The sequence below is a fragment of the Harpegnathos saltator genome, unplaced genomic scaffold, assembly GCF_003227715.2.
Source record: "Harpegnathos saltator strain DR-91 unplaced genomic scaffold, Hsal_v8.6 scaffold219, whole genome shotgun sequence".
NCBI lineage: Eukaryota > Metazoa > Arthropoda > Insecta > Hymenoptera > Formicidae > Harpegnathos > Harpegnathos saltator.
Window position 1 is genome coordinate 779,891 of NW_020230005.1, and position 26,089 is coordinate 805,979.

At 42.7% G+C, this 26,089-nt stretch overlaps 3 protein-coding genes and 1 long non-coding RNA gene across 7 annotated transcripts; 2 read left to right on the plus strand and 2 right to left on the minus strand.

The window, feature by feature from the left end:
- The first annotated feature begins 1,946 nt into the window (after nt 1-1,946).
- Nucleotides 1,947-12,768, plus strand: RhoGAP1A (Rho GTPase activating protein at 1A). The gene is made up of 13 exons (XM_025298430.1): nt 1,947-2,659; nt 4,091-4,580; nt 4,747-4,987; nt 5,086-5,365; nt 5,513-5,692; nt 5,885-6,100; nt 6,375-6,494; nt 6,707-6,951; nt 7,113-7,377; nt 7,482-7,764; nt 7,966-8,236; nt 8,331-8,502; nt 8,644-12,768. The coding sequence occupies exons 1-13, from the start codon at nt 2,546-2,548 to the stop codon at nt 9,058-9,060; spliced, it is 3,294 nt and encodes a 1,097-aa protein (XP_025154215.1). The 5' UTR covers nt 1,947-2,545; the 3' UTR covers nt 9,061-12,768.
- A 169-nt stretch (nt 12,769-12,937) lies between these two features.
- Tbh (tyramine beta hydroxylase) lies at nt 12,938-16,795 on the minus strand. Its single transcript, XM_019840860.2, has 10 exons — nt 16,381-16,795; nt 15,952-16,105; nt 15,736-15,882; nt 15,380-15,627; nt 14,971-15,124; nt 14,514-14,777; nt 14,106-14,336; nt 13,903-14,031; nt 13,590-13,764; nt 12,938-13,365 (listed from the first exon to the last, which is right to left on the minus strand). The coding sequence occupies exons 1-10, from the start codon at nt 16,512-16,514 to the stop codon at nt 13,226-13,228; spliced, it is 1,776 nt and encodes a 591-aa protein (XP_019696419.1). The 5' UTR covers nt 16,515-16,795; the 3' UTR covers nt 12,938-13,225.
- Nucleotides 16,796-18,617: 1,822 nt separating this feature from the next.
- Nucleotides 18,618-24,659, plus strand: lama (phospholipase B domain containing lamina ancestor). 4 transcript variants are annotated; one of them, XM_019840846.2, is made up of 8 exons: nt 18,618-18,809; nt 21,199-21,502; nt 21,708-21,857; nt 22,057-22,303; nt 22,366-22,613; nt 22,862-23,105; nt 23,425-23,523; nt 23,598-24,659. In XM_019840846.2, exons 2-8 carry the CDS (start codon nt 21,393-21,395, stop codon nt 24,318-24,320), a joined length of 1,821 nt encoding a protein of 606 aa, XP_019696405.1. In that variant the 5' UTR covers nt 18,618-18,809; nt 21,199-21,392; the 3' UTR covers nt 24,321-24,659. The 4 variants fall into 4 exon arrangements, with proteins under 4 accessions (XP_019696405.1, XP_025154223.1, XP_011137617.1 ...); XM_025298438.1 differs by having other exon boundaries at nt 23,601-24,659; XM_011139315.3 differs by lacking the exon at nt 23,425-23,523.
- LOC112588445 (uncharacterized) lies at nt 21,366-21,743 on the minus strand. The gene is made up of 2 exons (XR_003112855.1): nt 21,682-21,743; nt 21,366-21,566 (listed from the first exon to the last, which is right to left on the minus strand). It is a non-coding gene; the product is annotated as an uncharacterized LOC112588445 (long non-coding RNA).
- Nucleotides 24,660-26,089: the final 1,430 nt, after the last annotated feature.

Sequence of the window (26,089 nt, forward strand, 5' to 3'; positions counted from 1 at the left end):
ATAAAAAAAAAGTAATATTATAGATGCTTGCAAAAATTCATAAAATCACAAATAGATGCCGTCGACACAGAACATTATATTTATGTTAAAATTTCGCACTCAACAATATAAATGTAATATAACACACATGGTGTTGAGTGCGAAATTTTAATATAAATGTAATGTAACTAATGCTCTGTGTCGACTGGGAATTACCGCCTGCTCTTGTTACGAATTACGAATGTAACAAGAGTAATCAATAATAATTCGGATAATAATTAGAAGATGCAATTTTTTACAAAAATATGTATAGAAATGCATATGTACAAAAAAAGAATCATGTGCTGTTGAACGAGGTGTAAGTTTGTGCGCGATGCCGTGTTTCTCAAACCCGCAATTATAGGCGTACCACAGATACGAACCGCCAATAAATGGGTGTAGAACGGATACGCACCAAATAGAGACTTTACCGGCAGCGTCTGCAAATAGGCATAGTCAACGTAGTTCCCGGCTACAAATGGGCGCAGATGGCGTTAAAATCAGTCATCAAAATGCATGTCGCCACTAACGCCGGCGTGGCCGCTCTCAGGCTTCTCTCTGATATAAGCGTGTCTAACCTATTGTTAAGTTTCATTGCTAAATTCATTTGAAAATACGTCAAACTTATTATTGAATCACGCGTATGGCTCCTATTTTTCGTTTAGAACGGTGAAAATTCACGGAGGTTTTAGAATTAATTATGTTATGTAACAAGTGTTTTGAGTTTATTAAATCCGTTATTCAATAGCCTACCTATCGCCATCTATTGATGTTAGGTAATAATTCGTTCGCTAAAAAGATTTGAATTTCGACTAAATATGGTTTGAATCTTGATTAAGATGTTAGTTTTAAAGTCATCGTTATGAGTCGCCACTGTACTGCTAATTAGGTCGTGATATAACTAAACTCAAGTTAAGCCAGCGGCACACGATGCTTGTTTTCGTGCTGGATTGCTTGCTGGATGAAAATACTGCGTTCTGATTGGTACATTTCTGAAGATGAATGGAAATGCACCAATCAGAACGCAGTATTTTCATCCAGCAAGCAATCCAGCACGAAAACAAGCACCGTGTGCCGCTGGCTTTAGACTTCTAATTTTCAAGTAGTATAACTCAACGAATTGTTAGCCGCACATTCCATTTTGTAAAATATGGGTAAAATTGAACAGGCTGTAATTTCGACACAAATGACGGCAATGGAATGATTCGAAAAGCATTATAAAGCTTGAAGTCTCTATTTTGCAGAAATTATTTAATGAATATTGTGCGCCAATTTGCTAGCCTTCTGAGTAAGTAACCGAAACCAAAAGGGCATTTCTACTTTGCGATATTAAATAATTCTGTGAAGAAAACGTATCATAATTTATATGTACGCGATCTCAAAAACAAGATTCACATCTTCAAACAGTGTAAATTCCATTTGTATGTGACTTTTCCCTCAGACGGTACAATTCGATAAACTTTATCAAATATTTTGACATTGACGGACTTTGATTTATACTGAATAATATTATAAATAATAGGTTAAGTTTATGTTTGAAAACATGCTTGGAATCTAGAAGCTTCACATTCTAAAATATTTCTCGAACTCTATTCAATTACTCCCATTTTTATAATAATGACATTGAAGTTTGCTTACTCTTCATGTTTGAGAAAAGTGATCCTTTAATTTTTACACATGGATGCATAACAAACTACGTAATTATCAATACATTTCTCTTCTATGTGTGTTTTGAAATAACTGAAAGTAAGAGGAATAACCACACGATTTACGTCTGTTACAAAACTCGCCAGAAGCGACAATTCAATCGATATTAATCTTTCACCTATATATCGGAAAATTTGCGCTACCCTCGCGTGCTTTGTACAGTAGCTTTGCAAATATTTTCCGACGGCGTGACATCTTTTAATCGCGTCGCATCGTTTCTCTTTTTATCAGGCACTATTCCGTGCAATGTCCAAAGGTCACCGGTGAGTGCCGAGAGAGGTGTATTAAAAGAAATGAGAAAAAGGACAATCTCGGCACGTATAATTAGCATAGAATTTTCCTCCTTTCCGAGTACGTAGAGCGAAAGTTACGTTGAAGGTAGCATAGCGGGACGATAGCGTCAGCGCGCTAGGGGAGGGTCACGGCGGTGGAGGTGTCGGCCAGTGGCGGTGGCGCGGGCGACGGGGCGATTGGAACGTGACCTACGCAGGAGATGTCGACCACAAGATGACAGCGGCCGTATGACAACGCTGGGCTGGTTAGCTGGTGAACGCCGTTGCCTCGACACCGGCTTGACGCGACAGTAAACACCGGGAAGACGTCAGAGGAGTTTTATGCACGAGGTGTGCACCTGCCGCGAGCGCAGCCGTAGCCGAGCGAGTAGGGCGGATCGAGATAAATAGATAGATAAACGAGCAGGTTCACTCGACATCGTCGTCCTCATCGTCGTCGTCGTGCGATGCACACAGCATCCTGAGGTTACTCGCACGCTGCTGGAGTCCCGAAGTGTCGCCGCCGACGAGGAGCGCTGGCCAGCGGCATGAGCGTCTTCGGGGACTTCCAGCGTGTCTGGGTGCAGCGCTTCCCGGACAGCGCCTTGCCGGCTGCCTGGGAGGAAGACGTTCGAGCAAATTTGGTCAAGCACAAACAGAAGGTGAGTGTGTGTGTGTATGTGTGTGTCTGAGTGCGAGGATCTTCGTCTGGGTGGTTCCACGAAACAGGAAGAAGGACGAGGACTGACTGGTCCTACGATTCGGCCAGCTGAAATGTTTTCCTACTTGAAAATTCTTGAATCAGGTTTCTGTGAGAATTTTGGATGAAGTTCGGTGGCTAATTATAAAATACAAGCATGAGGAGGTCATATTGGAGGATGCTACTTGCGTAACATATAGGTTGTGGTTTGCCAGGAAGTGTCATAGTGCTCATTAAGCTTTTATTAGGTAGATATTAATATTGGGTAATTTATATGTGCTGTGTGCATATGCGCACGCGCGCGCGTATGTGTGTGTGTGTGTGCATGGAATAGGTTTTATTTAATTCAATTAACATCATAGAGTGGTTTGATGAGTCATCATATAGTCCAGAAAACTCCATATCTGTTGAATCTTTTGACATGGAGTTTTTATTAAGAAATTCAAGCAAACTCTTAAATATAATGTGATCACTGTGGATTGTACAGTCAAGAATGTATGAGATAAGGATGCGTCTTGCATAACTAAGAAGTTGCGTGTATGTGTGTGCAAAGTGTCGTAATGTTTACCAGGTATTTATTAGTCACATTTGAGTATTGTGAGTTTCTATGTGTATGTTGAAGATGATAGGGTTTTACAAGGAAACATGCATGAGCAAAATGGTAACGTAGAGAACAAGACTGGAGCGAAGAAAATTAAATTTCACTGCTTGTAACGAAAACTTACTCATGTGTAATTCAATTAACACCACTCGGAATGGCTCGATGACTCATCATCAAATTAATAGTCTGAAACTTGTTACTGACAGAGTTATCCTGATGTTTGAAGCATAAGTTAACTGCTGTTATTTTTAATCCCTGATAATTTCGACTAATAAATAAATAATGAATGAAAAAAAAGATATAAACATTGGCTTCCTGTTTTGAATGTGCTGTTCGTGAATCACTTGAGAGTTATCTCCATTCTATTATCACAGTATATGAAGGAAGCTGATTAGGTCATGTAAAAGGTTTAAGCGGTTTTGCGTTAATTGATTGTTATAGGAATAATTTTATGCAAGACATGGTGTGTATATATATATATGTATATATATATATACATATATATTTGCAACAAAATAAAAAATAAATAGATACTGCATTAGTATGATTTATTTTTCTATTAAATTATTAATACTAAGTAATTTTATATGGTAAATCATATAAATGTATCTTTTTTTAAATTGTAAAAGTATGTTATAACATAGTTTTACAATTTTTGGTGAGGCAAAGAATTTTTTGAATGTTCTGATATCTTCTAAGGGCAATTTAATTCATTTTCATTCATTAAACAATCACGCTCATTAAATTCACCCAAACTATTATTAATATTAAATAATAAAATTTTCCCTGCAGGTCACAGCGTTGAGAGAAGAACTTGAGAAGGAGGAATTTTATGTGGAATATCTGGAAAGATTGCTGGCTGATGTCGAGCGACATAAACAGCTGTCCAACAGCACTAATGCGACAAGCATATCCGAGAACAAACAAACGGCGGACTCGTCGCAGTCCCAACAAGACGGTCAAGCGTCGGAGAAGAATATCGCGGCAGATCCGCCGAATTCGCCGAGTTCGCAGAACGTCGAATCGTCCGTCCCTCCCATTCTTACAGAACGGGAGGACATCAGCAAGTTCCAGGACAAGTGCGTTTCCGAATTGAGCTCCACTCTCGGCACGGCCAGCAGAAGGCCGAAGAGCGAGATACCAAGGAGTCCCGAGAAAGTGCCTGAACTTAGAAGAAACAGCGATCCGGATGTGCCGAGCAATTACGTCACTGTGATCGAGGTTACTGGCAGCTCGAAGAAAGAAAAGAACGAGGAATCTCTGAAGGAGGAAGATGAGAAAGGTGGGTTTATCGAGTCGGGTTGTTTGCTTGTGTACGAAAGCACGTGAGAAATCTCGGCTTGTTAATCTTTTACCTAAAAGAGTCCATCTGCCGGGTGTCAATAAGTTTGTTTGTTCCTCGAGTATAATATACTTTGTATTGACATACCATCCGCAACTTTGTGTAGATTTAGAAAAGGCGATCAACGAAGACGGTGAAGATGGCGACGCGGAAGCGTCGGAGGAGGAACCTTACTACGATTCAGTAGCCCTGGATCAGACCGGCGAATATGTGTATATCGACGCGCGCGTGCCGGCTGTCAACAGCAACAACGACGGCGGCAAAGCGGCGGCTCCTCGAAGACCGCCGTCGCTGCCGGACTCGCCGGGCAATCAGAGTAATTATGTCAACATCGATTATTTCATACAGTAAGTCGTCGTCGTCGTCTTTCAAACTCTACCTCTACCTCAATCGTAGCATGCGAACCGAGCGTGATCAATACTATACGCAACGTGTGTTCTGTCAGACACCGAGCAGCGATGGACAGCGAGGACGAGGAGGGTGCCAGCCCGGCGCCTCCGATCTTGCTGCGAGCTCTCAGCACCGATAACGAGACCGGTAGCAGTGACGCCGAGCCTCTGAGCTTAAGCGAAGGCAGTTTGGAATCGCCGACTCCTACGACACCGCGTAGGCAGGAGAAGAGCAAGGATCGCGAGGACGATAGGACGTCGATGGTCAAGTGTATCGTGAACTCGGTGGTGGAGAGTGAAGCTGTATACGTGGAATGTTTGACTGTGATGTTACAAGTACGTTGTTGCTTTCTGTGAGAGTTGAAGATAAATGATAAATTATTTATATAAAGAGCGATCATAGAGTTATAATTAGAAATATACTATATCGTATCAATGTTAATTCATCGCTTTCTCTCTTTTTTTTTTTTTTTTTTTTTACAGTATATGAAAGCTATTAGGGCAACTCTGACGACATCTCAACCGGTCATCTCGGAGGATGAATTTGGGACGATGTTCTACAAAATTCCGGAACTGCATGGTCTGCATCAGACGTTTTTGGACGGTCTTCGGAAAAAGACGGAGAAATGGGACAGCAAGACTACTATAGGAGAACAATTTAAGGTTGATTCGCGTTACTCGTAGAAGTTGCTGTGTAATACGATCAGAGAGTGAATATTCCGCGATAATTGCATTTCTTGCGGAACAAAAGTGTATTAAAAATATGTCTTGGTTTGCACGATCTTCTTTTCGTCTAATTAGAATCACGCATGTAATAAAGTGCATCTTATATAACGTATCATGTTGGGGTTTCAGATTATGGCCAGTAATATAGGATTATACGGTGCATTTTTGCATAATTATGCTCGCGCGACCGATACCGTGCGACGGTGTTCCGCCCATTCTACTCAGTTCGGAGAGATCACTAGAGATATAAGACTCAGAGGTTTCCCGAAGGGCCCGGGTTTGTCGCTAGAGGACTTGCTGCACAAGCCAGTTGCACGAGTGCAGAAGAACGCATTAGTTTTACACGTAAGTATATTGTTATAATTTTACGAAATTGTGTAACATTTCTGTTGTGACGGATAACATTCTGGGAGATCTTGTGTGTGAATTTTTCATTCATGCGATATATAGACGCGAGAGCGTCTCAGAGACTTTCTATACTAATACAATTGATAAAACCATGATGATAACTTACTACGAGCCTCATGATGTTAGCATGATGTTAGTTTCGTCGCTATCTTCCACTTATCTTATCTGCTATTCCATATCGCTGATTCGTTTCTTTCTGCGACTTCCACAGGATCTTCTCAAGCATACACCAGTCAACCATGCGGATCACGCGCCTCTGTCAGAAGCTCTGGCTATGACCAGGAACTTCCTCGATGAGTTCAATATCATTCAGACGAAGTCCATGTTTCCGGTAAGACGTGCAACGTGATTCACACTCGCGCGATATTATAACGCGATTATACGACGACGATAATCTTTATGCTCCAATTTGTACATATATTTGTACGTATATTAACGAACGATGAACGTATATAATATATGCGTGTAATAAATTCAATGTGTATGTATAATCTGTGCAGTGAGTTTGTGACGTTCATACTCGACGACGTTTCTTTAATGCAGAGTCACGACAGAGCTCAACGAAGATTGGTGAAGAACTCGTTCGTAGTAGAACTGTCCGACGGTCACAGAAAGCTGCGACATCTCTTCCTCTTCAACGACGTGATCGCGTGCGCCAAGTACAAAGCATCCGGTAGGGACAAGTTCACGTTCGAACTGAAGTGGTACGTGCCGGTGGCGGAGGCCGCCGTTACGGAGGACGGTATAGAGCCGCGCGAGGCCAGTCCCGCTAATGTGGTAGCTTTAAGGTGAGCTTTCAAAATTGCTTGCGATTCGTCGCTACGTGTGCTTTAGATGTCGTATACACTGCAAAACTATTTTAGAGACACGATCACGGTCGAGATATAAGTTCCTTATCAATTTGGAATAACAATGGAATAAATACTTAAAGAAAATACCGCGTCTTCAGGTCGCAAGCTTGTACAGTGCGTGACCAGATATTGTGGGAAGAGCGGAATGACGAAAAGCGTATCAGGCTGGGCGGCAGAGGCTCGGAGAAAAATCGCAAGAAACTCGCCGAACTTGAAGCTCAACTAGTGTTGGCCTCTCCAAACCTAGTTCTGCGTGTCGCACACAAAAGCCAGCAGAATCGAGTGCAAAATTCGTACACTTTCTTCCTGTCCAGTGAGTTTGAGCGTTCTCAATGGGTGGAAGCGGTAGAAGCATTGCAACAGGTCAGCTCAAAGTGTTTGTAGCAATTAAAATATTTACAGATGTATTATTTTACTTAGTGTCGTAGAGAACGTGACGAATAGTAATTACTTGTCTACCTTTACAGGGCGGTCAGCCTCCAGGACAATTGCCGCTATCGATGTACGAGTTGCAAGCTTGGGTCACGGCTTGTCGGACGTACCTGCAGACGGACATGGGCAGCTACTTGTTGAGGTCGGGACGCGACGAGAGCTTGCTGTTGGGTGATCTTCATCTCACGCTGCTTGGTCTAACTCCACCAGGCTTGGACAGAGTGGGTGATCTTTATATTATCGTGGAGGTCGACAGCTACGGACATTATTTTAAGAGGGCACGGAGTCGCATTGCGAGAGGTCAAGCTCCAATTTGGGGTAACTATATTTTTTTAATTGTAATCGTAGATTTTTTAACCTGCAAAGACTATAATTTAATAATAAGCAAATGTTCCATGCAACTTGTAATTATCGGTCTGATATTTTTAGAAATAAAAAACGTTTTAGAGAGAGATTGTAGTCTGATTATAATTGCGTCATAAAGTGTGCATAATTTAATAAAGTAATTCTTAATCACAGGCGAGACCTTCGTGGTGGAGTTGGAAGGAAGTCAAAATGTCAGAATTTTGTTGTACGAAGAATGCGGGACGCGTTCAGTGCTACGAGGGAAATGCATTCAGCGACTGAGTAGATCCTGGCTGCAATCTGATCAGGTGGAAAGGTCACTGAATCTGGGACCTGCAACGTTAGACGTAGCACTGCGTTTCGTTCCTAGTGAAGTCACCCTGAGGCGAGTGCCGTCAGCCAAACCGCAGGGTTTATTTGGCGCCAAGATTCAGCAAGTTTGCAAGTACGCAACATCTCAGGAACTGTTCTAAGCCATTTCTTTCTTTCATGTTTCAATTATTAGGATCGACGGTTATATATATCATACCTTTTTATAGGCGAGAAAAACGCGACGTGCCTTTCATAATAACGGCATGCGTGCGAGAAGTGGAGAGACGGGGTGTTGGTGAAGTGGGCTTATATCGCGTCTCTGGTTCGGCTTCTGACCTGGCGAGGCTACGCAAGTCGTTCGAGAGCAACTCATACGAAGCGGAACAACTGCTCAAAGAGGTGTGCTTATTTTGCTTACACATTAATTTTTCATTTTTTAATTTCTCATTAGACAAATAATTTTCACGGGACGAGAAACGTGCACGATGAGAATGACTTAACTTCGTGTTACTCACACCTTTCTCACACCTTCTATAATAGGTGGACGTGCATTCAGTGACAGGCGTACTGAAGCTATACCTGCGCGAGATGCCAGAGGCATTGTTCACCGACGCGCTTTACCCGGCGTTCTTGGAGGCCTTCCAGACGGGCGATATATCGCGGGGACCCGCGCTACGTCGCGTTTACGAGGGTCTGCCGACCGTCAACAAGGCAGTAATAGACTTCTTGCTGGCTCATCTAGCGCGTGTTAACAAACATGAGGCGCAGAACAAGATGTCATTGCACAATCTGGCGACGGTGTTCGGGCCGACGTTGCTGCGACCCGGTACCAACTCGCGCAACGACGCCAAGAGCCGCGATCCCCTCGCTGCCGGTACCGTCGACGTGATGGCGCAAGCCGGCATTCTTTACTGCTTCCTTCAACTGCACATGCAACAGAACAATCAATCGCTCTAGTCGACAGAGTCCCTTCCTCCCTGATCTCGCGTCGTACGATTCGATTCGAGGTCGTTGGCGAGAAACGCGGCAATCTTCTCTCCGACGACGCGAACGAGATCATGTGGGGTTGTCTGAAAGACGGTCTTTAAGGTTTCATCGAGGTCGATTAGGTTTAGTTGGTTGAACGTTTTGTACATGTGTAACGAATTTCGGAACATAATATCTTTTTGTTACAATCGAATGCGAGAGATTATAATTGGAAATTTTACGTGAAGATTTTAGTTATAAATTCTATGTTGCCTTTGAATGAGAATTAATGTGAATGTTTAATTTTGTCTGATTGATGAAACCAGCTTGCTAGCGACGTAGCAACGTAATCGACTGTGATCGATGAGACCAATATTGCCAATCTTCGTTCTTTGGACAGCCTTTCTTTTACTGACGATCGTATCACCAGCCTCCTTCGTAGTTTCACGCGGCGTATCCCTCTTCAAGCGACTTCCAGATAGAGGTCCACGGAGAGCCAATAATGTGAAATGTATTAAAGCGGTAGACTGCTGCTGGCTTCGATGGAACTCCCTCCACATACGAGGATGGAACTCCCTCTGTATTCGTGCGCGTGCAAAGTAACGTAGCAGAGCTGCTCTTAGAGAACGTACAAGCGTCATAATAATATATAATATACATATACATATATATCTTTTTACTTTCGAGGTCCATAATATATTTTCTACTCCGCGTATTATCAGCGAGCGCGAGAGGGACGTGCGGGTCTCTGCTGTTCGCGCGCGATCAAATTTTTCGATGACCTGCCCCAAGAGATGAAATTTGCGAAGAAGCGAGGAAGAAGCAGTCTAAGTGGTGCGAAAGTTTCAGGCGGAATATTGGCCAAAGAAAATCGGTACGAGGAAGCAAATCAATATAAATATTATGTTAATTCTTAACTATTGCAGTAATATTCTGTTAAGTACTTGTATACTAAGAGACTATTCTGAAAATCGAAGTGGAAATGGAAAATCCTATTAAAGTTTAAGTCTTTGACAACTAAAAAGAGAACGAACAATTTTTGTAAGAAATCTAACATTGACATTTTGCAAGCCTGAAATTTATGCACTGTGAAAGTGTGCAACCCGAATGATACGAGGATCTGAGAGAAGACATAAGAACCTTCCACGAAGTTCATAAAGTTCTTGGAACACTTCGAATATCTTCCAGATGTCTTAAATCTTCGAGAAGCTTTTTAGATCTCTCTGTTGAATGTGCTCAATTTTTAGGATATATTTTGGATACATAAATTTCTTGAAGCATTTCCAGAACTGTCAATTTCTAGAAACGTCGATTATAAACTAACGTCCACATTACGCATTATAAATATTTGAGACATCTTCTGAACTCGATTTTTATACGTCTCTTGGATTTTCGTGTCGCTCGAGAACAAAGTCCGGTTGCGATTTGTGCTCTAGAAAATAAGTACTTTTTCACATGGCGTGTTCCTATAACAAAGAATCTAAATCTTTTTATACGACCCTTTTTGTATATCCGCGTTGCAGGAAGCAATGCGGGTTAATCTTATCGCCGCCCTGAGTAATCATATGGATCTTGTACTCTCGTATACTCACAAACAGCGTTAATCTCGCAAGCGCCAAAGTATCCAGCGAAAAGAAGGATAGAATGAGAGAGTGAGAGAGTGCGAGTGTCAGTGAGAGCGGTTCGTCGTTCCCGAGGATTCGCGTTATTTGCGGGAACTGCGCCCCGCCGTCATAGTGTGCAAAATGGAGAACCTACGTTATACGTGGTAACGTAATTATATCGTCCATTCCAATTTACGAACTCGCGAAATTCTCCACGAAGAATCGAAATTCTGAGAGAGAAAGAGAGAGAGAGAGAGAGTGAGAATTCGAATTTTTGTGAATAAAGGAGAGAAAGAATAACCGTCTCGGTACTGAGAGGTGATCTCTCAGAATTTTGGCACAAAAAGACATACGATTGCGAGAAAGAGAGATAGAGAGAGATAAAGATTGCCAAGCAGACTGCTTGATAATTAAGCTGTGATTAGACTGATCGCATTCAGAGAACGCGGAACTTCCTTCCAGTCAGTATGAATATCAAAAGGATGTCTAATAGTTGTCTAATAGTTGTCAGTTGTTCGGGCATTTATTAGCCGGCTATTACAAATTTACATTTTTCAGACACAATATGTGTCCGGAGGCGTATAATGAACATTTTTAATTTGTCAGACATCCTCTGTTAGGTATTCTGAATTTTTGAAACCATCTCTAGCCACCTAAGAGAAACGTCCTTTAATTATATTTTAACATGTTTTTCTAATTTTGTTTTTCATTCCGTTATGAACATTGATATTTTTCGACCGAAATCTCAATAAATGTGCGAGCTTGTCGTACAATTAACTTCATTGTTGTCTAAATGCAGCTTAATGAGACAAGAGCCAAAGAGAAAGGTCCTTTCTCGCGCGTGCAAGGTGTTCCAAAGAAGCAAATCGAATTGACTAAAATGCGATTCTTTGCGAAAACCTAAAATAAATTTATTTTCATACGAAACCTCGATTGTGAGAGATCTCGATTCTCTTGAATGGACGAATTGAAAAGGCTTTTCTTCTCTTCTTTTCCATTTTAATTTTAAAAACTGGAAATTGATTGTATTATGTTTTTTGGAACACCCCATACGTTAGAGAAGTATAATGTAATTGATAAAGAGAGTGAGAGAGAAAGAGAGAGAGAGAGAGAGAGAGAGAGAGAGAGAGAGAGAGAGAGAGAGAGAGAGAGAGGGAAAGAGAAGACGCAAACGCGCGAGTTTGGCAGTACAAATCTAACAATCGACATATAAAGCCCCGCGCATTATGCCAGTCGTTTACGAGATTGCAACAATTGCATGCAAAAAAATATAAAAGGAAAACATATCAGTGACTTAACTACAAGTTTCCGACTTTTAAACACATCGATAAAAATGTTTTCATTTCTAGAACTAAAGGAAATTAAGACTTATATTTTTTAGCTTCTATAGACTAATATTAATTCAATTAAGAAAGAAATAGTTTCTATGTCTACATTGTTATATTAAGTTTTTATTTGGTTGGCTCCCTTTGCAGGCTTCCTTGGCAGGAAAAAAGGATAGAAAGAGAGGCGAAAAATCTCTTACTCAACTATAGTTACGTCACTGAAAGCAAGAAGAACAAAAAGAAAATAAATCAAGTCTGACGAGAGTGTTCGAGAGATAGAAACAAAACCGAATAAGTATTAAATTGTTCTATACTCGAGCGAAGGCAACTATATGTATATCTCGTGCGTGTGGAGGCAACCGTGCGTGCGTGCGTGCGTGTGCTTGTTTCTGTGTGTGCGTGCATAACTCTCCCTCCCCCTCGCCCCGTGTATTATACCGTAAAAAAAAATATCACATATATATACGTTTAATTTTGATATCGTCTTTAGCATTTTAAGGAGCGTCGTCCCCTTTTTGTACATTCATACAATACGTGTAAAGACTCAAGTTTTTCCTTCTATTATTATTTGTGTTATTATTAATATTATTATTACTACCATTATGCTATTCTATACACGAGATACACAGTTATCGTCACCTAGTAAACTATTTGTTACGAAGTTCGACCGAGCTAGCTTGTCCGCAGCGAGACGATGTACTGCCAAAAGAAAAAAAACCACAAAAACACTTAAAGTGCATAAATATACACCGAAAGTTTATAAACTTTTACATCGATCGCTTTTATTGGATCTTCCTTTATTAATAGATATTTCACCTTGACTAGTGCTTTCCGACCTAAGCTTCGCAGCTAAGTTGCGGGATGTGAGTTAGTGAGTTTTGTAAGGGATTCGAAATACGGCTAAGAGGTAACTCCCTTTCTACAATTTTTACAATATATCTCGCCGACAATATGGTATGTGTATCTCTGTAATCTCAATTACAGACAATATATAATTTTATCTTTCCAGAGATATTCTGAAAATGTGTGTATACATACATGGTGGAGTGCATTGCTATGTTTAGAGTTAACGTTAAGCACAAATTTCAGAGAAATTTAAGTGTGTTAAATGTCAAACTCGATATGCTCCAGACTAGAACTACTGCCACTCGTTCAGGAAAAATATTTGCACAATTGAGTTGTTCGATAAATAGTATAACTTTGGAATCGAATAATTGGCGTTCATATCTATTCCAGAATATTGAGCTCACTCGGACGTTCCAAGCAGTCTCTAACTGGCGGTGGTAGAGGCAATCTTACAGGCGTCGCCGCGATATTGTCCCATAAACCTGGCAACCGAGAGCCATCCGAACTGTTACACTGCATCCCTGATAAACCGATAATACGAAGATTTTAATAAAGATGTATTTCATAGCAACCAAGAGTGTTACGAATAAAAAAGGGTAAGAGTTCATTCTGTGTAAAGTTATGAATCTGTGTTTTTCAGGAATCGGTTTTATTGGTGGAATTGGTGGAAAAAAGAAAGAATCGAGAGGACAAAATTCAACTGTGAGAGGAAACGTGCAACCAAGTGTCGAAAAATAGCGCAAACCTAAAGGCGCAGCCTCGTAGAGATCGTGAAGAGTCTCCACACGAACTTTGGTCCATTCGATGCTTTTGTAGTTCGACGAGATGCCCTTCTTCTCGCTGGTCTTCTGACCTTCCCATTCTCGCATATAGCGGAAGTATGTCCTCAATGCGTCGTCACTTATGGCGCTTTTGCAAACCTAAGTAACTCAAGTCAAATCTATCAGTTGCATGGGTCTTTTTTCATTGAACAACAAACTCGTCAATGTTCGAACGAATGAATTTACTCTCTCATCACTGTCATCACTGTTCCTCATTTGATAATGAAGTTACCTTACCTCGAGTCGCGTGTTGGGGTAATAGTGGATGTAATTGACACACATCTCGTCGGATATCGCGAAACCACCGAGAGTCACGTTATCTCTGTCCATGGTGTTGTAGGTGCACGTGGTTATCAAGGAATCTCCCTACGAGATATCTCGATTAAGATATTCGCTCGTACGATATGACACGAATCGTAAAATGCTGTGAATTTTCTCACGGGCAAAATGGTGACCGGTTTCGGCAACAGTCTGATCTCTTGGAAATGAGTGGAATAATGATTATCATAGTTCAATAACGGTAACTCCTTGCCATCTCGTACATGCCGAGTGACGACTCTGATGCCTGTTAGGTGCGTGTGCAGCTGTGAACCGAAGATATGGATCCCTTCCTGCGGCAACCCGATTCCCGTGCATTCCGTGATGCAGTGGCCGGACAGTGTAAAGGCTTCCTGAAGAAGAAAAGCAAACAATGAAGATTCACGACTCGTCGAGCCTCTGTATCTAATCGCGAGCAATAGCACCAGTAGTTCAAGAAAATGCATTTTTTCTGAAAAGAGCCGCGAAAGTTCGTATAACTTAATTAATTTCACCAAAATTATTAAAACTTGTCTCTCTCTCTCTCTCACTTGTTGTGGCGGTATGGCCATCTTGTCGGTATATTCAAGACCCAGCTCGATTACGCCCGCGTCGTATTTCCGCAGGGTCTCAGTGATGATGAACCGGATGCCGGAGGAGTCGATGGTGCCTTGGTGCAGCTCGGGATTGTTGTAGTGCACTTCCAGCATAACATACTGATTGAAGTCGGCGCCGCCGATCGCCAGGCCGGCTTCTTCAGGGTACACGAACGCGTCGGCGCCCATCGCCCATGCAGCTAGCACCTTCTTGCAGATCTGCGTAGACCAAGAATAGTGTCGTCAAGTGTGTGAAGAACGCGAGTTTTATTTTCTAAACGATGCCTATCTATCCCGTTTCAAAATTTCAAGAATTCGATGATTCAGGTATATAAACGCAATGTTAGATTTCGAGAAGAAGAGTGATTTATAAATTCCAATCAGCTCGTTAATCTCAGGGAAGGGTAAGAACCTGCGTTTTTGCCGGCCTATCAGCTCCATCGCAAGGTCCATCGTACATGGGTACGTCCACATCCACTGGTCCGGCGCAATGAAAGATCTCCATGTGATGCACGAGGTGCTCGTTACCAATTTGGATGACTGGGCCGAATTGCAGAATGTGATTCCTGTTAGCAAAGACCGTTTCCTCGTATGTTCTATATTGACTCACCGATAATATCCATTTTTATATGTTTATGTTTTCTCAGCTGTTGTTTCTTTGTCTACTTTTCTAGATAAGATCGACTCAAAAGAGAAATGAAACAATTGTCGAGGCGTGATTCGAAGAGATTCCGAGCCTGAAGTTTTCAAGTTTCATTATTCGAAATAGACAGCTCGTGTTGAAAATTAAACACGCGCATTCGATTAGCGCGTATACGCACTTTCGCTTCAACACTTCCGGCAGTTTCTGCACTCGACACCAGTAAGTAGTCTCCACGTTCGGCACTTGAACCTGGTGATTGAGCAACTCGAGTTTCCAGGCGTCTGCCGGGTACATAGGCTTCCTATGAGGCATTCTGTACAATTCTGCGCGGGACATTCCTGAGGTTTCTGCATTCGAGACTTTGAGACCCGCCAAGGAGACAAGGGGTCCATCACCTTTCAGCCATATAAGATGCGTAGTACCCCGCTAAAATTGGAAAATTTATCAGTGTGATGCGATTCGACAGGTTTGAAATTTCATCAGATCAATAGGTTTGAAATTTCATCAGATCAGGAGAAATGAAATCTAACCCACCTCGATGATGTAATCGTGCTCGTCGCAGGTATCCAATTTACGTGAGAATGTGAAGTACGTGACATTGTTGTATCTTTTCCATGTAAAATTTTCGCAATCCTGCTGTGAGTCTACGTATACCTTCCCGTCGTCGTCCACCCACGTATCCTATCCAAGGGTCAAGAATGCTTTATAAGTTTGTACGAACGGATTATTTCATATCGACGGACGCTTCACCTGAAAATGCGCCTCTCGATGCCAGTCGTGCCACATAATGCAGTAATCGCCCGGCTGCAGTTTTCCATAGTCGGAAAAGCCGATTGCGAACCAGCTGCTGTTGTCGCCGAGGAACTGAACTCCCGCTATTATCCGCATATTTATTCTATCCACTCTGAAAGCACCGAGATTGAGACCTCGATTTTGTAAAACGCGTAAGTATGCAAAAAGGACTTTTTGCCAAACTTGAAGTGTGTATCAAAAAGTTTCAGCATATTTTTTTAGACGCCTTCAAGATGATGTTAGATTCTTTTATCGCATAGTTTCGAAAGTATTTGTCGAAATCGTTACATCCATCAATTTCATAAAATTTCAACGAGGTGAACTTATGAAACGTGTGTATGGGTGTAATGTAATTGTAACAACGAATAATTTCTCTTGAAATCGAACCTCCATTTGAAATTCACTGTTGAGCTGAGAGGCAGCGTATGCGTCGCGTCTGCAGGTGTGTTTCTCGCGAAGTAGGAGCGGGAATAACCCGAGTGGATGCTCGTGACAACAATCAACAATAACGGAAGTAACATAATGATAATAAACGTTAGTCTTCGTTAAAAACTGCTCTCGTCTAAAAATACCCTCACGCGGCAACCGTGAACGAACGGGTGAGCTTGTCTCGCTTCTCGTTTCTCTTCTCTTTTCGTTCATACGGTTTTTAAGTCCACCACGGAACCGTTTTGATTTTAACGTTAATTTCAGCTTCGATTTGATTTCCAGTTGAAGTTCCAGTCGAAGTCGGAGTTTAACCGTCTCAAACCGTCCGAAGCTACGCTCGGGATTCGCAAGAGGATGACCTATCGCGGCGGCCGGCGCAGGGTGCGAAGGATGAATCTGCACTGATCCTTCTCCCGAGGGGTGGGAGGAACTTCCCCGTAAGATTCTGCATTTGTGAATCGACGTGCGAGGTGCGCAAGCTCGAGGAAAGTGGATCATCATATCTTCTTTTATTCCACCATTCGAAGGACAATGGTAGTTTAAAGTCGGCTTTTTAATTCCGTTTAATCGGCAATGCAATAATAATACGTTCGTATTATACTCGCGAATACTGAAGGTAATGCGTATATAGATCCTTTGATGTCTACGAGACCGGTAAAGTTTTACATTTCAATACGGAACGACACGTATAGCGGGCAAAATTCTAAAAAAAATTGAAGATACAATCCGAATGTATAATCAAACATGGCATCGTTATTAGACCGGTGAACTCAATACAATATGCTTTTCTGAATGTTGATACACAACTATTTACCCATTCGTTTAATTTACAGAAACGTCTCAATGAATAATAATCCCGGCCGCTGTTTAATTAATTATTCATTATACCAGATAAACAGCTGCAGCTTGTAACATTGCACATTTCAAGGTAGTAAATGGAAATTATTTAAAATAACATCTACATTTCGGAGCGATCGAATTGAGTCGACGTAATCTCATTTCAGATCGATTAAGAGGAGGAAGGCGATAAGTGGCTATAAACGAAGCCGATAAAGAAGGGAATTAAAAATCGCTTGTTATGGATCGATAAATTCACGATTAGAATTAACATCAAGGATCTCTCCCTCTCTTTCTCCCTCGGTACATCTTGGATGAAGAAAAACGGGGCACGTCTTTCTTAATAATCCAGCGCCGAAGAACGGGCAGAGGCGCATATTGCATTCCATCCGTGGCGCGTGACTGGACCGCAATCAAGAAATTCCGCGGGACTTATTGCGAGCTTCATCGTGCGTTATTAATGCGGGAGACAATTCGAGCGCTAACAAATTTCTCGCATGCCGATCGCGGACGTTTTGCTATTGATTTTTTCATGGGCATAATTTGCGCGCACCTACTTTATACTCGACTCTCTCTCTTTCTCTCTCTCTCTCTCTCTCTCTCTCTCTCTCTCTCTCTCTCTCTCTCTCTCTCTCTCTCTCTCTCTCTCTCTCGAATCTTTCATATAGCGAAAATATGATCGCGAGTGTCACGCGAGTGAAGATATATCGTGGAAAATAGAATAGAGCAGAGTAAAGAACGGATAGAGCGGAATATAATTTGGCTGAGCAAGAGAGAAGACAAAACTCTACTCTGAAGACAAGAGACATACTTTTACGGCTAAAATTGTGACTGATTCGATTTCTTCGTCTGAGACTATTAAGCAGGCGACCAACAAGACGAAAGGCACTCTTTTCCGTAATCTAGACGTTGGAAACAAATTCTTCTGCACTCGACTCAGCACCACATCTGTCTTTTCATGACTTCACTTAGCCGCGAGCGAGAATTTTATAAGCCGCGATTGACTTTAATTAAGAGATCCCCAATCGCCGCGGGAGAGCAGCTTGTTCATCTGCCGGCGTTTCGGCGACGCAGTAATTATCAACGGTAACGCAGCAACCTGTGGCTTTAATACTTTATTAATATAGCTCCTATCTATCGAAGTCATGATCAATTAATTGATGCCCGGAACCACCGGGGCTGGGTTCGCAGAGACTGATCTTGAAAACAAGACCGGAGAGCCTGAAAGATTGACGACGAGCTCGCATGTCGAGCACACCGGATGCGACACGACGTCGAAGCACGATACAACCCGTACAACACCGCCGATGACGATTGCACGGCAAGGTGGAGGAGAGAGAGGAAGGGAAGCAGAGAAATGCTGACGGCCAGCTGGCGGCGGTTCCGTTCCGCCGGCAGTCGGGAGAGACGAGCGTCCGCGCTTGGATTGCGTATCGGAGCGATCGGTCCGCGCGCACATACGTAAGCGAGGAATGTAATCCGCGACCCGATGACCCATCCGTTACCCGTGTACGACGCGCTGCAATTTAGACTATCCATCTTTATCCAGGGTGAGTGTGAGCGAACGAGCGCGTGCCGTGGAGCACGTGTTCGCGAGAACGGCCGATCCCCGTAAGGCTCAGATTCCCGGGTGGGAGGCGCGCGAGAATGAGAATCGATTTCAGAAAGTACAATGAGGAGAGCCGGGCTCTCTCCGCGAGCTGCGGCTCCGACTCCGACTCGGCCGGTGAATATGCTTGGAAATGTGTAACGCATTAATCAGTTCTCGGATTCCGGGGAGTCGATCGGTCGGATTTTGCTCAGCATTTTTCCCCCGAAAACGGCGACACACCGTTCCTCGCTTCTATGATTCATACTTTGACAGGCCAGCAGCTAACGCTCGCTTTCTTCTCGACGACACGCGCGTGTTACGTGTCTTTAAATTTTTCTACGTTAGTTCGCTAGAACGCGTGAATCGGTGCACACAATGCATAGCTGTTTCTCATGTGATTCTTCTCCACACGTGACATACGAGTTATCTTTAATGTAAGAGACTAATTAAACGTTTCCCACACGACACACGGCCGTGAGCGAATTCGCGGTAACACGGGCAAGTAGTTCGCGATATCAGTAGGATAAAAAAGGCGATAACGACTGCTTGCGGTGACAGATACTCCGTGCGAAGCTTCTTCCTCAATTTTAACGCCATTTCTGTATTCGCGGCCGACGCTTATCGTTCGTCAGACAAAATCGCGAGCAGTTGAGAATTTCGTTCGGTGAAATCGTTCCCCTCTTATTTTTACACGTTTCATTAACATGAGAGAACCTTGCGTGTTTCTCGACCTGAGACTTCTCGACCGCTTTCTTCTCTTCTTTATTTATCTTTCGTTTGGAAAAGATCTCTTTCTTTGTTAGTTTGAAGTCGGCGGCGGCGGTAACTTACCCGTAAGAACGGGAAATAAAGAAAGGTGTTTGTTCGCAAAATTTTCCTCGTAGCGATAAGTCGAGTCGAACGGCAAATATTTGCCGATGGAAAATATTTGCTCGCCTGTTTATGCAATATTTCGCGATAAGTCAATTGACTCGGCATTGTTCGCTGCCGACGATTTCAACGTGTCTTCGACTTCTCAGCGTCGCGACTGTTAACTATGTCGTGACAAGTTATAATTGTTTCAGATAATTATCAAGAGATATGTAATGAATGAATGATGTAATTCCGCAAGAGGGAATGACGTATCCTCTTTTGACGAAACAATAGAAAGATAGGAGAGACAAAACGCGGGCGCGAAAATGCCATAGTGATCTACGGCTGCGTTTGTCTGCGTGTCGGTCATAAACGCATTAATCGACGTCGTCGTTGTCGATTTTCACGCGTGGTCTCATGAATATTCCTCCCACCTTACGTCAAAGTGCCGCTAGCGCGTTGTGATGAAACGTAGCGGGTATTAACGAAACGCGACTCGCTCGCTCACCCGCGCTTCACTATTTGCGGAATGTTTCGCAAGTTTCGCGAATCGCGACACTTCGAGAGATCTCCCGTCGCGTTTACAACAGAATATGAGCGGGCAATTATTATTTTTAGATCCTCGAACGCTCGGCGTACCCCGTCGCACGTTTAGCGTATTATTTCGTTGTTACGTTTAGCGTTATCTCTCGCCAAGTGTTCCATGCGAACACGCACGAAACGAACGACCCCGAGAGGAACCTTTGCTAATTGATGGTTTTGTCATCTTTAATTAACGATCGCTCCATATGATCGCGCGAGACGCTCGCCGAATATCTCTTTATTATTAGTTCTATCGGTAGATTCCTCTGCGGGAGATAAGTTATTACGTAATATTTCGTCATACATGAGGCGATTAGTCGATACGACTAACGATGATGTTCTATCTCTGAAGTGAAGTGTCCGTCTAATTGAGCGATAGCGCACGAGATAGTCAATTTTAGCCTTCATCCCTGATTAGCGAGCAGCTAATTCGATGACACTCGTTTGTCCTTCACGATGAATTACTTATTATACTTATATGCGGTATTCGATAGTCGATAGATAACACGACATAAAGTGTGAACGTTGAGATATTAGCGTATCATTGCGTATAAGATATGCGAAGGACGTTCCGTATGGTTAATTTCCTGGACAGTTCGAGGAGATATCGAATAAGATCACGTTTTTCTACGTCTCTCGGCACGAGCAAGATGTTTGGAAAAGATGTTATCTGCTTGTTGAATAATGGAAAATGGAAATACTTCTTTCGAAACCTACCGCTCCTTGTTAGATCTTGCCGCGGAAGCTGCAGAGTCATTCAGAGAGCAAGATCTTGCTCCTATCTGCAGCAACCGTAACATGCCACTTGCGATGTTCTAATGTAGAACTTCCTTCTCTCACTTATACGGGTAGGTAAGTATAGTTTGCGAGACCTCGTGTAAGTAAAAAATGGCATTTCTTCCGGATCGTTGCAGTGAACGAAGAAACCGTGCGACGAGCAACCGTCAAGACGCCATAAGAAGCCTGCGGCGGATCAGACGTCGGTAATCGATGGGTTGAGAACGCGAGATTTGTGGCTTCACCATCCATCTGCCATCCACTGCCACCGCCACCATCTCCACCGTCTCCTCTTTCTGATTTACCAAGGTGCGCAGCTTACCGATGAGCCATGCTGAAGGTGGTCGGAGCCTCCTGGCTGCAGACGCGCATCTCCACCTACATTCTCGTAGCCGTCGCCCTCCTTGGTATCGGCGCCATCATTCTCGGCGAATTTGGACAGTGAGTCGACGTCTTGTATTCCGTTCGCTATTGTATTACACCGCGGAACTGTCCGCTATTCCAGCTGGAATTACGAGTTTGTCATTAGTCGACCACGTTCTTCATTACATTGCATAGTCCTGAGTGAAAAAGTATTTGAAAGTAAAAGAAAATTCATATCACTTTTCACGAAGTCTTACTGTAATGTTTCCGTCGATGTCCGCAGCGTTGAAAATGATGGGACTTACTCGGCTACCGTGTCGTGGAATCATAAGGGTGGATACCGCATCGACTTTTGGGGCCAGAGCAACGATCTTGCTAGCGTGAAGCTGAACGTCGCACGCGCCTACTACAAGACCAGCATCTTCGAGTCCGGGTAGGACTGAACGATATTAAACGTAACTTCGTTTCTCCTCTCTGAGAGATCCCGTATTTACAATTCCGTAAATAGCCTTGTAAATATCTTTTGATATTCGGAGCGAGTCGGGATCTCGCAGCAAAGATCATGTCCCGTCAAATCAAGATATTCTACAGATATCCACTCAACTAAAATAGAATTTCTTCACACTCTCCAGATGGTCTGTCATTGAGATAGAAACGTCGTCCAAGTATCCGGACACGGTGCAGGCTTACGCGGCCGGTCTGCTGGAAGGCAGCCTGACGTGGCAATTGATCTATCACCACTGGTACAATACTGTCAACGTCTTCTGCGAGAAACAGCCCGACGAGTGTCGGAAATTGATGCGATTCCTCCGCGAAAACACCGCCGTCGTGCGAGAACGCGCCGAGCTTCTAGGAGCCACGGATGCATTTTGGCATATGGTGAGAGTAAACGTAGTCAATTTTTAGAATATCATCTGTATGATCAACAAAAACTCATGCAGGTGCGGCTATTCTACGTCCAACTGGACGGTTTAGAGGCTGGCTGGAGATTCGCTGTTCGCCGCAGTCGGCAGACGGTAGAGATGGATTCAGAGCATTTCCTCTGGCTGGCGATGGCCGCCGAACTGCCGGATCTCGAGCTGCCGTCGAACGTTACCTACGATCATACCAAAGGCATGATCTGCCTGAAGAACCTTCTCCGCAAAGAGTCGGAACCGTTGATAGCTATCGGACACACCACCGCCGCATCGTAAGTCGCTCCTGTGAATATATTTATTAGCTACCGATAAAAGCGAAATTTCACGAATTACATTTATTAATAAATTAGAAAACAAAGTACAACCTGAGAATAATGTATAATTATGCTCTTCGCTGCAAGGATAAACGATACCAAATGTGGGTATATTTATACTATCGTATTAATTTGTAAAATAATAATCCGAGAGAGGAGAATCGCTTGAAGCACATCCCACTGTTGTGTCATATTCTTGCTTGAAGATATGCCAAGATGCTGAGGCTCCTGAAGAGGTATACGTTCGGCTACCACGTGTTGCCGATCTTGAAGAACGCTGCGCTGGTGCCGGGCAGATCCATCATAATGTCATCTTATCCCGGCGCTTTGTCGTCTCACGATGAGTTTTACCTAGTCCAAGGGCAGAATCGCGAACTAGTCGTCGCCGGAATACCATTGTCGGTCCCTAATCATCATGGAGTGTGGAATCTCACGAGGATAAAAGATCAGGTAAGCGACGCAAAACTTACGAATCTTGACCACGTCAAACGATAGAAATTAAGACTGACCAAATAAATTTCAGTACTTCTTAAGGCTCCTGATCCCTCGTCGCAGAATTGCTTTCTTCTGTCTACCTTTCCTCGCGTAATTTTGTCGCGTTGATTTTTCTATTTGTTTGCCGATTACTTCTATTTACTTACTTATCTTTTATTTATTGATTGCTTTGAGGAATGTTTTCAGAGCATTTTAGAAATGTGCTCGATCGATTACAAGTGTTATTTTATGGATATATCCCTTCCGATTTGATCCGTAAGAATTTTTCGCATAGATTTTCTCACTTCTGACGCCGTCATTCAAGATGGCTGCGCTGAAGAAACAGGAGCCTTCAACAAGAATGATAAAGAATAACATCGGTTATAGAGAGCAAGTTAGATAATACTCTTCAAATATCGCACGCATTGTGCACGAGAAACGTCACGTTAACTTTTTTCTTCTCGCAAGCAGGTGATGTCATCTGCGGAGACGATGGCGGCGAATCGTCTGGCGACGGACGGTCGCGCCTGGTCTCGCATCCTATTACTGCAGAATGGCAATACAAGCGCTCGACAATGGATTACCCTGGATCCGCATAGCCGAACCATCGGACTGATCGAGCAATTATCGGGAATTACTCGCGTCGCGGACATCAGTGAGCAGTTCGCCGCGACCGGTGCTCTTTGTCGCACTGGGAAAAATCGTTTGCGCGAAATCAAGGTAGCAATCGATGGAAAAGACGACGACAACGGCGATGAGGGCGATGATGACGTTGCGAAGCCTGAATTAGTCGCTAGACTGCTGAAGAACATCACGACGATAGAGAATTTTAGGAGACTGATGCGAGGATACAGCCATAAGGACAAGACCACTATCGCAGCAACCACCGTAACTACTACCACTACTACCACCATCACCGAAGACCAACCGAAGACCCAGACAGCACAGATTCTTACTTACAAAGAAGATTTGAAAGAAAGCAACAATGTTACGCCGTTCGGCGTGATCGACGCGAAGATTGTGTTAGTAGATGCCGACGGTGTGGGAAGCTTTGAGGCAACTTCTGGTCCCAACACCCAGAGCTTCAAAGAACCTTTCCGTTGGTCCCAAGCTTTCCCCAACGTTTCACACATCGGCCATCCAGACGTTTTCGAGTTCGACAATGTCGTTCCTTTGTGGGTCTGGGTTTGACAGAATGTTCGTCTTTTGGAAATAAAATTTTCAGTTTTGGCATATCTCAGGAAGACTTACCGATAAAACGCAGATTGATCAGATATTTTAAAAGATACCGAGATACGACTAAAAATCGCAAAACTTGGAAACAATAATAAGAAAAGTATGAAACGATAATATGAAAGAAAATTGAAGGAAACCTAACTGACAATAAGTTTTTTAAGGAAAGTTATTTTTCGTCATTCGAAATATATTCGATAAATGAAATTTTGTAATCTTGAAGAAACAGCTGGCTCATATGTTAGCCTTCACCTGCGGTGAAAATTTCTGGAAAATAAAAAAGAAACAAATTAAAAAGTAAATACTTATTTTCACCCTTTCTTCTCCTTAAATCGTTAATTCTCTTTTTTCAATTCCTTACACTTTCTTTTCATAATGTTAATAAAAATGTTAATGTATTTACAACATAAATAATTAAAAACAATAGTTTATGTATTTAAGAAAATCTAAAGTTTCTGGAAAATATCAAAAAATGAAAAAATAATAAGCAATATGAAACTTTTAATAAAAATTATAGCTTTAATAACAGTTAAATTCTTTAGATCTCTTCTATCTTGTGAAATTTGATATAACCAAATATCATGCACAGCGCGCGCACATTGTTGCGATATTGCGGTTTTGCAATTTCATTTCTTCAACGTTTAAATAATTATCTTTGCAAGATAATTTCTTTCATCCATTAAGTCTTTATATAATACAAACTTACCTTGTTTTGTTTCTATCTTTTTAATTGGAGTATGCAGTTGCATAGTAAACAAATACCTTCAAACTACATTAATATTCTAATCATATCAACATATAAGATTTAAGGAGGAAAAGAACATATTTGTATGTTAATTTGGTTTAAATATATATCACAGAATTTAGAATAAAATAGAAATAAGCTAATGTATACAATACGGATATGAATTTATATTCGACACACATATTTCATCATCGCGATGTTTTACGGCGACTAAAATACGATGTTACTGTCCTAACTAAATAGCAATTGTATTTCAACACATTTATGAGCCTGGATGGCTACCGCTTGTAAGAAGAATAGGGAATTCGTCATCGCCCTACTTGAAACCCGCAATCTCGCGGTGGGTGTAATAGCAGATTTAATAAGATGTAACTAGTATTCACAAGTCAGTAAAATGCTATTAGACTAATGGTTTCAGGTAGGGCGAAGAAAAAGTGAACCCGACAATGCAAACATTTGTATAAAAGCGACTGTCATGTAGCGCAGCTAGCATACGCACAATGCTTATGCGGCTATCAAAATGGGTAAGTATCTCCAATACTGTTGTTTTTGTTTAAATATAAAAAGTTTTGTAACAATTTTTAGGTAATATACATCTTTCTGATGATCAATTGCGCCAACGGGCGTTGGCCACGCATCAGTCGTCAAGCAGGATACTCCTATCAACGGCCCAACGTTCCATTTACTTTACCAACAGAAACAGGTGCTCAACAAGGATATCCAGCACCTAGTTACCCAAGTTATCCTGCTCCGCCTCAACCGTCACCACCTGTGTATAATCCACCTCCGCCGCCTCCCCCACCGCCGCCGCCCCCCCCACCGCCGCCGCCGCCGCCTCCTCCACCGCCGCCGCCTCCTCCCCCACCACCTGTATATATTCCACCTCCGTCGCCGCCGCCGCCTCCTCCTCCGCCTCCTCCTCCGCCGCCGCCACCCCCTCCGCCGCCGCCGCCTCCTCCGCCGCCGCCGCCTCCTCCTCCTC

Bases quoted from the DNA above. Each gene is read 5' to 3' on its own strand.
- RhoGAP1A (XM_025298430.1), top strand. From the start codon at position 2,546: ATGAGCGTCTTCGGGGACTTCCAGCGTGTCTGGGTGCAGCGCTTCCCG. The intron at 5,693-5,884 runs GTTGATTCGCGT...TTGGGGTTTCAG, and splicing joins CTATAGGAGAACAATTTAAG to ATTATGGCCAGTAATATAGG. The intron at 7,378-7,481 runs GTCAGCTCAAAG...CTACCTTTACAG, and splicing joins CGGTAGAAGCATTGCAACAG to GGCGGTCAGCCTCCAGGACA.
- Tbh (XM_019840860.2), bottom strand. From the start codon at position 16,514: ATGTTACTTCCGTTATTGTTGATTGTTGTCACGAGCATCCACTCGGGT. The intron at 13,765-13,902 runs GTAAGGTAACTT...TGAGTTACTTAG, and splicing joins ACCCCAACACGCGACTCGAG to GTTTGCAAAAGCGCCATAAG. The intron at 13,366-13,589 runs GTTTGCGCTATT...TCGGTTTATCAG, and splicing joins CTACGAGGCTGCGCCTTTAG to GGATGCAGTGTAACAGTTCG.
- lama (XM_019840846.2), top strand. From the start codon at position 21,393: ATGCTGAAGGTGGTCGGAGCCTCCTGGCTGCAGACGCGCATCTCCACC. The intron at 21,503-21,707 runs GTGAGTCGACGT...CGATGTCCGCAG, and splicing joins ATTCTCGGCGAATTTGGACA to CGTTGAAAATGATGGGACTT. The intron at 22,304-22,365 runs GTGAGAGTAAAC...AAACTCATGCAG, and splicing joins CGGATGCATTTTGGCATATG to GTGCGGCTATTCTACGTCCA.